Here is an 11932-nt window from a genome sequence, read left to right as displayed (position 1 = left end):
ACATGTCACGCCATGTGAGTATGCAGCTCCAGCATGGAGTCCGTATCTCGTGAAGCACAACACTAAATTGGAAAAGGTATGCCACAACCTAGTACCCAGGCTAAGGGTACGAGCTACGAGGAGAGACTACAGGAAGTAATTCTCAATTCATTGGAAGACAGAAGGGTTAGGGGAGACATGATCACCTTATACAAAATTCTCAAAGGAATTGATAGTGTAGAAAAGATAATTTATTTAACACATTTAGGCACATGTACAGGTGGAAACTGAGTACCCACATGAGCCTTAGATATATTAGAAAAAACCTTTTTAGTGCCAGAGCAGTTAACACATGGGATGCATTAGGAAGTGATGTGGTGGACGCAGACTCAATGCACAGTTTCAAAAGTAGATATGATAGATCCTAAAAGGCTCAGGAATCTGTTACCAGTTGATTGACAGTTGAGAGATGGGAACAAAGAGTTGAAAATCAACCCACAAAATCACAACTAGGTGAGTACAAACACACACACACACACACACACACACCAGGGGGGGGGGGGTGCTGGTAGCCTGGTGGATAGCGCGCAGTACTCGTAATTCTGTGGCGCGGGTTCGATTCCTGCACCAGGCAGAAACTTATAGGCAAAGTTTCTTTCACCCTGAATGCCCCTGCTACCTAACAGTAAATAGGTACCTGGGAATTAGTCAGCTGTCACGGGCTGCTTCCTGGAGTGTGTGTGCGTGTGTGAGGTGTGGAAAAAAAAAGTAGTTAGCAAACAGTTGATTGACAGTTGAGAGGCGGGCCGAAAGAGCAAAGCTCAACCCCCGCAAACAAAACTAGGTGAATACAACTAGGTGAATACAGGTCATCTTGGTGGTAAGTATAGGAGCTCTACAACTTACCGGACAGTCCAGCACTTGAGCATTGTCATCCACGGGAGTGAACGCTCCAGTCGGATCGTCAGCCGCCAAGATGAAGCCCTTGAACTGGACGTCGGTGGTGTTGATGGTTACTGTGGGAGAGAGAGAGAGACGTTGGTGGTGTTGATGGTTACTGTGGGAGAGAGAGAGAGACGTCGGTGGTGTTGATGGTTACTGTGGGAGACAGAGAGAGACGTCGGTGGTGTTGATGGTTATTGTGGGAGAGAGAGACGTTGGTGGTGTTGATGGTTACTGTGGGAGAGAGAGAGAGAGACGTTGGTGGTGTTGATGGTTACTGTGGGAGAGAGAGAGAGACGTCGGTGGTGTTGATGGTTACTGTGGGAGAGAGAGAGACGTTGGTGGTGTTGATGGTTACTGTGGGAGAGAGAGAGACGTCGGTGGTGTTGATGGTTACTGTGGGAGAGAGAGAGACGTTGGTGGTGTTGATGGTTACTGTGGGAGAGAGAGAGACGTTGGTAGAGTTGATGGTTACTGTGGGAGAGAGAGAGACGTTGGTGGTGTTGATGGTTACTGTGGGAGAGAGAGAGACGTTGGTGGTGTTGATGGTTACTGTGGGAGAGAGAGAGACGTTGGTGGTGTTGATGGTTACTGTGGGAGAGAGAGAGACGTCAGTGGTGTTGATAGTTACTGTGAGAGAGAGAGAGACGTTGGTGGTGTTGATGGTTACTGGGAGAGAGAGAGACATTTTATTGATGCCTTAGTCCTGATCATGGAGGAAATAGTTGAGCATACTGTATTATTGTTGAGAAGCCAATTTTCTATCCTGTTTGAAATTTGGACAAGTGTGTTGCTATTCCTTCCTGCGTGTATATTAGTCGGTTTTGAGGAAACTTCTAGATATCTTTTAGAATATTTTTTGTTTTTCTTCATTATGTTTTTTCCTCTTTCACTCCCACCAAATCTTCAAATTCCATGTTTCTGGCTGGCGTCCCGGGATTGTACCCAGGCTGACCATGTTGTACCTTACTATTATTATTATTTTTTTATACACACACATGTTACACTTTGAGTGGTAAGATAACAGCTGTTCCCACGGAGGGTGACTGACAAGACCTAACCTGGCGTGTTCTTACCAGCTGTCTCGATTAATCGCTCAAAGTAATACACAACATACACTAATTATACACACTTTTGGTAAACAATCAACCTCAGTACGACAGAATTTTTTGTTACAACAAGTACGTTGTACTATAGGTTTCTAGTGAGTAACAAAGGTCATGTGATCAGGCAGGTGAACAAATGTGAACTTTTAGCACCATCAACACCATCCTAAACTACTCGAAAGCTACATAGATGTGAACAAACTACAAAATGCTGATGAAGCAGCAGACAAAAACGACCAAAGCCTCATCGAGGAGAAAATACATCCAGAATGAACAGACAACTTATGTGTCGAAAGTGCAAAATATAAAGTAAAAGTTCAAGATCGTCTGCACAAATTAATTCGAACATTGGAGCAACTAAACAACATCTGCATCTCAAAATCGTCTAGCAACAAGCGGATCTACTTTACCTATTAACCAAATTATGGAAGTCTTTCTGCCCTTCTGTAGGTCAAACTTGACTTACCAAGTTTGCATGGCGGGGATGATGAGATATCCGACAGTTATTTGAACTCATTTGATTCCAGGGTGAATTTTGAAAGTTACGTTTCTTAAACAAGCAGATTTTTTGACTTGCGAAGTTCCTTGAAATGTAAAAGAAAAGCAGTAATCGAAAAATTTATTCCCAGTTATGATAATTATGATGCTGCCATCCAGTTACTACAACCTAATTACTACAATAAAGAGTTTGCAATAGTTCACCTCTCTCACAAGTTCCGAGCCTTACCTACTCCAGGTAAAACTGCTGATGCTCTACAAAACTTCAGACTCTAAAACGAGTATTTAATTATAGCTCTGGCTGCTAAGGCTAATGTGCCTAATGCAGAATAGGTTTTAAACCTTGAGAAACAGAGTAAACTACCCAAAGAAACCAACCTTGGAATCTCTGTACTCTCATTACAGAACCGACATTCTTTCCCGTGACGAAATATTTGAAGGTTTGAAATAAAGAATCAATAACATCTATGACAGGATATAAATAATGTTTGTTCTGTAATCAAGAACATTATATTTTTGAATGCCATAAATTCCCAGACCGTGTTAGTCGGACTAGTCGTTTGCAACAACTGCAAAGGTGTAGGAAGTGCCTGCGGGTTCGCGAGCCTAGCAGCTGCGAGACAACACTGGGAACGTGTCGAAGATGTGGTAAAGGTCGACTCCACACAGCTTTGTGTGACGGTAGATCTGCTCCACCGTCATCCGGAGCTAAACCTGGCTACTGGTTTAGTAGCAACTGGTCTACTGTCAACTGCTTTAGTTGACAGTAGATGGCTACTGCAGTAGCCATCTACAGTCAAGTAGAAGGCAGTGTAGGGACTATGTTGACCCATGCAAACACTGCTGCAACTCTGCCAACAGCCGTGTTAACTTTGTTCCAGGGGAAAAGGAAGCTCCTGGTCAGAGGGATGTTTGACGAGGTTTGACACCTAGAACAAATTAAATTTGATGCAGTGATGCAGGTCACCCTCAACATACTAAGGTTTTTAATCTGTAGTGAATCTAAACCCTGTCATAGTTCCCAGAGGGGGGACTGGAACAGTCTCCACTCGAAATAACCCAAAGGGAAGAAGAGAGACTGCAACCATTACACAAACTCTGGGATCAGGACACTCTTGGTATCAAACCAGAAAAAGGGTCCAGATAACCAAATAGTGTACCAGAACTATTGGAACTCAGTGGCTTACATGGATAACCAATACTGGGTCCGACTACAGTGGCACACTGATTACCCCTAATTGCCCACCAACAAGTTTATGGCACAGAATCAACTGAGATCTCAGGTGTTGAAACTACAAAAATTCCTGAACATCTTCAACACCATGACATTATACAACAACAATTAAACAACAGATTTATAGAAGCTGTACAAAATGACAACCCTAAGAAGGGACACTATTTGCCGCACCATGCAGTAATGAAATCCTCCCCTACTACCCCACTGAGAATAGTTTTCAACTGTAGTGCAAACCAAACCAAACAAGGCCTCATTAAATGACTGCCAACAAACAGGACCTATTCTAACACAGAGGCTATATGATGTGCTGTTAAAATTCCGTTCAGGTACTTATGAATACACCGCTGACATAAGCGAAACATTCCATAGGTTGGACTTCCAAGTGGAGGACCGAAACTACACAAAGTTCTTTTGGTTGAAGGATCCCAAGGATCCCTATAGTCTACTAATAACATATCGATTTTCCTCGGTATTGTTTGGTGAAGCTTCTTCACCGATTCAACCACAAGAAACTTCAGACACACAAATGAAGATATTAATGAGCACGTATAAAGCCGAGATTAGTAACAATCTATATGTGGATTATTTCCAAGGAACAACTAACAGTGAACAACAGCTGCTGAACATTTACAAGGAAGCCATTCGAGATCTGATGGGACCCAACATGCCTCTTAGATCTTGGGCTTTAAATAATACTAAACTGAATATATTAAAATAAACATATTTTCCTGGCTACCAAGTGCCTCAACAAATGAAAGTACTTGGTGCTGGATGGGAAATTTAATCAGATTTTATAACAGTTAACTCAATAACTACTGAGACTAACAACTTAACTAAGAGGAAACTGCTTTCTCAAGTGAACACGTCGATCACTTAGCACTACTTAGTCCCATAACACTTAAGGAAAAATTGTTGCTGCAAGAGTGCTGTCTTGAGAAGATTGGCTGGGATGATTCTCCAACCTTAAAGCTCCAAAAGAAATGAAGTGGGTTAGTTAAAGAGGAGAATTCTCTTGAAACCATCAAGTTTCCTCGTACAGTAATAAACAAACACCAATTAGTTAGTCTACACGTGTTTTGTGATGCTTCATCGCGAGGTTAAGGCATGCGATCTCATTTGGTATTTAACAAAGAAGTAAATCTATTTACCTCAAAACTAAGAATGGCACCGAGGAAGAAACGCTCATTACCGAAACTGTCCTACTAATAGAACGTCACATTTTGACGTATACTCTACACAAGGCCAAAAATTATCGTACTAGTAAATGATAGGGCTCGCAAATTTTAAATATTGACCCGTTTTCTATTTTAGGTCCTTTGGTTGGTTAGAATAAGGGCACTTTATTACGACAGTTTCTTGATGGTGGGAAACCTTAGTAGGACAGGCTGCTTTATCACAACTTGAACCCACAGCTTTACTCTTAGGAGTGAGGCTAGCTACTTCTCTCAACCAAACACTAACCAACATTCACTCTCAACAAAGAGTAATATGGTCAGATAATGAAGCGATGCTTCAATGGGTGCGCAACAACAATGGTAAGACACCTTATGTAAGCGATCAAGTTAAATAAATCTAAGAATTGTCAGCTGGATACACATTAATTTGAGCTAATTTGGGCTATCAATGTTACGAAACTCAATGATGATTATTCATGCTTTTATAATATAATGTGTACAAATCACAGGCGCGTCCAACAGCCTGACTGACTAGACCACTTACAGCAGGAGGCTTGGTCAGAGACCGGTCCCCTGGGGACATTGATCCTAGGAATCTTCAAAAGAAAAAGTAACCTCAAGGCAAGGTAATCCTCCCCAGGGGCCATAGATTTCCCAACCCAAATTGTCATTAATACTTCATCCCGAAAGCTGCAGCTGGTTCCACAAATCTTCATTAAGGAGAGAAAGTTTATCTAGAAATTTACAGATTGATAAATGATGGGAAAGATCCTTTACAGTTAATACCTTTGTCAGGAAGACGATGGTTGGCAAGGAGCGGTAGTGTAAAGTGGCTGTTAGATCAGTGCGATTCTTTATCTCATTACCAATTCACTTTTTTCCTCCTGTGATAAGTATGTTGCAAGGCAACTGTTTTAAACGTACTATGATCCCAGCAATAAACTATATTTCACATTTCTCAAACCAATCGCAAATGATTTTGAGAGGATGAATTTACTTTATCAAAAAGATGAAGCAGATCAATGTAGCCTTCATACTGTCTTCTAAACTTCACTCTTGGAATACTCAAAAAGAGTCGTGCATCCTCATTAGCATCATGCAAAGCTTGATGGTAATTTGGACTACAATTCCATATATCGGCCCCTGGAGAAGTTGGATCTTGGTTACGAATTTTCAACGCTTCTGGCCACTAACTGACAAAACAATTTTATAACCCAGGAAAAGTTTCAAAAAATTCAAGAAAGATGCCATAATTTTTTAGTGAAAGCTTGCAAAGAGCTCCTTTCTCATATTATAAGTAATGCCGAAACTTTCCAAAAGGTGAAAAATCTGTCAGGTATCATATGCCTTAGCCACACTCGGCCACCATTTTCAGACCTTCCATTAGTACTAAATGACTAATCTAAGCTTAGTGAAAATGAAAGTCAGTGGCACCTACTGTTAACTATTGATTGGTCCAACATTTGTGAGGGATAAATTCCAATATTTGGATCATCATATTGGACCAATGCAATAAGTGTCATGTATGCTGCTGGCGATCCCATACTGACTGAGCTCGCTGAGTTTGCATTGAAAATATACATCTTATCAATCAATAATGCCCTGGTTGAACGGGTATTTTCGTCTGTGAAAACTAAACTGAGAAATCGAATGGGACTTGAGCTTTTGACATCAGTCTTGAGAATCAAAACATATTTTGAAGAAAACGGAACTTGTTGTTCGTCATTTGAATCACACATATCAATGTTTAAATATGAGTCTGCAATATACAAGAACAAGGTTGTAGATGCAGACGAAGAAGATCTTGATAACCTACACCTGTGAAGACGTGGAAGGACTACACACCCAATATGCTTCATATACAGCAAACATTGGTAAGTTATCCTATTATCATATTTTGTAATATATATTTGCGGAGATAATATTAATAAAACAATTAAAATCGTGTAATTTATTCTATATATCAAAATATATTACTTTAAAACCCATATCAGTCACCAAAAAAAAAATTTGGCTACTTTTGTTGCAAATTCGCTATTTTTAGACGGTCAGCTCGCTACTTTCAGCAATTTGGATTTGGCAACCCTTCACCATTAGAACATTTACCATCATAACATCCACCACCACAACATCCACCACCACAATATTCTCTACCACAACATCCCCGAACACTACAACCACCACAACAACATGGACTCACCTCTCAGCTCAGTGTCACTGGTTGCCTCAACAGTGATATAGAAGGCATCATTGGTGATGGGGACGTCGCTGCTGTTGTGTTGAGGCAGCAGTGTGTCGCAGGCAGCCAGCGGGGCCCCGGTGGGGTAGCCCAAGCTCATCCCCGCCAGGGACGCCGTCACCACACACACGGTCAACAACCTGTTCAGTATCGATCACGTCATTTTAGGTGTGTTGGTGAAGGATTTGCTATTCATATGATAACAGTCTCACGATGTCCCATTTTGGTACAGAGTACTTTCTTTGGTGTTAATATCCATATGTGTAAACAAAGTAGATGCTCAAAATACTGAAGGCATCATTGAGTGATAGTCTTAAACTATCGATAGTCACGGGTGAGTGACAAACATTGCATTGACTATACATCACAGACAAAGATAGTGATCTCACCAATTAGCAGAGCCTTCTCTCTGCAGCATGCTATAATTAGCACTTAAGGTCCATTAGCTTTATTCTATTTCGGCAATCGTGTATGTATTGAAATTAAAGATATTTAACTTAACCAAGTGAAACGCCATGAAAGAGACCAATGCAGAGTAAGCCTTGACATGTCCACTTGTGGACTGTCAGTTCCTGATTAAATCACTATATAACTGCATATCCTTAAAGCCCGAAGAAATATAGAAGAAAATACAGTTTATTTTACTCTTTGATGATGAGAGGAATAAAAGTATACATAAGACCAAGCATGTATTGCTTTTCTATATAAAGAAAACTTTGACATTATATTTTACATTTATAAATTAGCACATCTAAGACTGGTAAAGAGTTGTCTCCTTGCTCTTCCATGGTAAACTTAATGGATGAGGCTGTGTCATTTTATGCTGATTAAAATGAGATAACTTTATACCTGGTAAGATTTGTAACAGTTATAAAAATAGTTTTTTTTTACCCAGGATTTTACCCTCCAATTTAGTGTGGTATAGGTATGTTGACGATATTTTATACCTGTGGCTGGTTAACCATGACAAAATGGACTTCTCATTCAGCTAAATTCGTGGGTTCCATCAATCAAATTCACAATTGAGAATGAAGAGAATGGTGTTCTGAATTTTTCAGACATTATGATTCATAGACTCGGTACGAATTTGAAGTTCAATGTGTGTAGGAAACCTACCAATGTGTACTCGTATGTTTCTTTTTTACTCAAATTATCAGGTTCAGGCTGGCAATATTTTATGGAATGTTTCTGAGCCCTGAGAAGTTGCTGGCCGGATTTTTTTGATGAGGAGATAACGAAAAATTTTTAAATTGGAAAGAAATTAAAATACCCAAAATCGGTCTTGGATTATGCTTTAGTCAAGCAAAAAGGATGTTCTACAAAAAAGCTCCCAAGTCTAAGCCAGAATAAGAAGCTCCTTTTTATTACCATACTAGATGTACCCGGCCACCCGTTGCTGTGGCTCAGCAACGCATGTGCGTTGCTGAGCCACAACAACCTTCCCCCACTCCCCTTGTCCTCCCAACCATTCTCCATTCCCCTCGTCCCCACCATTATCCCCTTCCGTGTCCCCTCGTCCTTGGCTTATTAGGTAAATTGGGCCTTGCATAGTAGGCCAAGTACGACGTTCTGGCTACTAGGTGCAACATATATATATATATATATATATATATATATATATATATATATATATATATATATATATATATATATATATATATAAATATATATATATATATATATATATATATATATATATATATATATATATATATATATATATATATATATATATATACGTTCATTCGCATCCTAGCAGATTTTTATATACATACTATATAGATGTCACGCATGTGACGGAAAAAAAATATGCTTTTTCTGAACAACTGTTTTTCACGTGTTTTTAATGTGAGGGAAATCTTCGAAACCTCTTTACCGCTTGCTTTGAAATTTTGACACAACGTTGCATTCAAATAGGCGCGTCTTTTTATATACCTGCTATATGGATGCCACCCCTCTGACAGGTAAAAACATGCTTTTTTTGAAAAACAGTGCCATACGTTGCTCATTATAGCAACATGCACTCTATACTATATATGTCACGAATTCTTTTTCAATGTTTCCGATAGCATTGATAAATTTTATTTTCATAGATTTCGATTTACTTTATTTTTTATTGAATTATTTTGTGTGACATTGTGTTGGAATTGAGCTGTGTTGTTTACCATACCATTCATTTCGTAAGTAAAAGTATAGATGCCACACCTGTGACAGGTAAAACTATGCTTTTCTTGAAAACAGCGCCATCTGTTGCACATAAGAGCAACGCACGCTTTACTAAATATGTTACAATTCCATTTCAATGTTTCCGATTGCATTGATAAATTGAACTTTCATAGATTTTGATTTATTTTCATTTTGATTTAATTATTTTGTGGGAATTGCATTGGAATTGAGCTGTGTTGTTTACCATACCGTTCATTTTGTGAGTATAGTATATTTATAATTTTGTTCATATTTTCATTTCATTTTTTAACTGTTTTTCTTATATTTCAGTGATGGGAACATCAGATCACTTGATGTTCCCAATTTTCTGAGAGAAACATCAGACTACTTGGGAAGGTCACGGACGAGGAAGTGGGGAATGGTGGGAATGACAAGGAGACGGAAGTGAGAGATGGTGGGGAGGACGAGGGGAGAAGGGAGAGGGTGATGGTGGGGAAGAACGAGGGGACGGGGGAGTTTGGGATGGTGGGGACGAGGGGATGGGGAAATGGAGAATGGTGGGGAGGACAAAGGGACAGATAGATTGATTGATGAAGATTAAGCCACCCAAAAGGTGGCACGGGCATGAATAGCCCGTAAGTGGTGGCCCTGTTGAGCCATTACCATATCAAGAGATCTGAGGAGGTGCGAATGCACCTAATGGGACAGGGAAGTGGGGCATGGTGAGAAGGAAGATGGGGATGGTGGAGTGGGGAATGTTGGGGAGGCCGAGGAAACGGCTGAGGGGGAATGGTGGGGAGGACTGGTGGACAGGGAAGGTTGCTGTGGCTCAGCAACGCACATGCGTTGCTGAGATTTAGGAACGTTGCTTAATTAAAATTCAGGGACTCTTGAAGCTATTCTAAGGTCGTTGGTTGCTTGACATTTCAGGAGATAGTGAAGAAGTGGCTTTTCTGTCATTGTTTGGCAGAAGATGCAATCCTAATTTCTGGGTTCACCAATTTCCCAGTTGCATCTGTAACCTAGACCCAGTCTTTATAACCGAACTGCTATTTCCCTGAGGATTCCTTTTGGGATATTTAACCTGTCTAACTTGGTGGCCTGATGATACCATATTGCTGAGGGCGAACCTTCAGCTACTCTAATGTAGATGAGTTTTGTCGAGGTGTGCAAGTTTTTTGATGATCTTTTTTATGTACTGTAGGCTGAGTTGGATTCTTTAGAGAATCACCGGATGACGAATTGTTAATTTAACAGTTTCTTCTGCTCTCTCATTAAGTGTGATGGGATCTAGTTTAGGATGATGTTAAGTCCTTTGTCTTACGCTACTGCTGCTAGATACAAAAATGTGGTAATTATTTCGAACCCTTGCAGTCATTGAATTTATTGGTGAGGGAATCTCCTTCAAGTATAAGTTCAAATTAAGTTCATGTCCGTGCCTGAAGAAAACGTGTCAATGTTACTAACCAAGACATCTTGCAAGAAGTTAGTTGCGGGCGGCAGTCAGCGGTCAACTGGCCGACATCTCGCCTGCCCGGGTATATATACCCACACCGCCCGCCATCGCTGCCACATCTCAACCTCTGAGGTTTGGTTCACCGTCTGTCAGAATAGTATTCTTACCATATTTAATAATATTATATATTATCGTATTGAAGGAAAGAATGATAGATTATTGTAGATAGTCACCTAGTCATTTAGTACATCTGGGTACTAAATTAGGCCTAGGAACGTATGTTAGCCTTAGGATACCTATTTTTTGGGCTAGAACAGGCTAGGATAGATTTTTTGGAGCCTGTTTCACTCTTTGTAAGGCCTAATATAATTCTCATAGAACAAAAAGTTGTTTTTCTTGCAGCATTCCATTCTTTGAACTTTTAGTCCATAGTAGGTGCTAGATATGTTACCCTGAGGTTCCCGGGTCTCTCTCTTCTCTCTCTCTCTCTCTCTCTCTCTCTCTCTCTCTCTCTCTCTCTCTCTCTCTCTCTCTCTCTCTCTCTCTCTCTCTCTCTCTCTCTCTCTCTCTCTCTCTCTCTCTCTCTCTCTCTCTCTCTCTCTCTCTCTCTCTCTCTCTCTCTCTCTCTCTCTCTCTCTCTCTCTCTCTCTCTCTCTCTCTCTCTCTCTCTCTCTTGCTCTCTCTCCTTCAATCCCTCCTTCCGCGACCATTCCATATTCCGTCCAACCACTTAGGCTGGACGGTAGAGCGTCGGTCTCGGTTCATGCAAGTCGGCGTTTAATCCCCGACCGTCGAAGAGGTTGGATACCATTCCTTTACCCCGTCCAATCCCAACTTCTTATCCTCACCCCTTCCCAGTGATATATAGTCGTAATGGCTTGGTGCTTTATCCTGAGAGTTCCAATCCTTTCCCTTCCATTCTCTTTTACTCTCGTTCTCTCTCGATCCCTCTATCCCTTTTTCTCTCCCTCCCTCTCATTTTCTCTCTCACCCTCTTATTCCCTCTCTTCCATCAGCCCTCCCTTCCTCCCATTCTCTCTCTCTCTTCCTCCATTCCTCTCTCGTGTTTTCTCTCCCTACCTCTTTCCTGTTCTCTCTCTCTCTCCTTCTCCCCCCTACTTCCCTCAATCAAAC

At 40.7% G+C, this 11932-nt stretch overlaps 1 protein-coding gene across 1 annotated transcript in view; it reads right to left on the bottom strand.

Moving 5' to 3' along the window:
* LOC123750196 (putative defense protein 3) overlaps window positions 1-10855 on the bottom strand; it is a 16375-nt gene extending 5520 nt beyond the window's left edge. Inside the window, exons 1-3 of the mRNA XM_069314556.1 lie at window positions 10810-10855; window positions 7138-7316; window positions 886-995 (exon numbers count right to left, since the gene is read on the bottom strand). Coding sequence (XP_069170657.1) covers window positions 886-995; window positions 7138-7316; window positions 10810-10817 — 297 coding nt within the window. The 5' untranslated portion in view covers window positions 10818-10855. The remainder of the gene's footprint in view (window positions 1-885; window positions 996-7137; window positions 7317-10809) is intronic.
* Window positions 10856-11932: the final 1077 nt, after the last annotated feature.

Source organism: Procambarus clarkii, chromosome 79, assembly GCF_040958095.1.
Source record: "Procambarus clarkii isolate CNS0578487 chromosome 79, FALCON_Pclarkii_2.0, whole genome shotgun sequence".
NCBI lineage: Eukaryota > Metazoa > Arthropoda > Malacostraca > Decapoda > Cambaridae > Procambarus > Procambarus clarkii.
The sequence above is the reverse complement of the archived record's forward strand: the minus strand, read 5'-3'. Positions and strand labels throughout refer to the sequence as shown.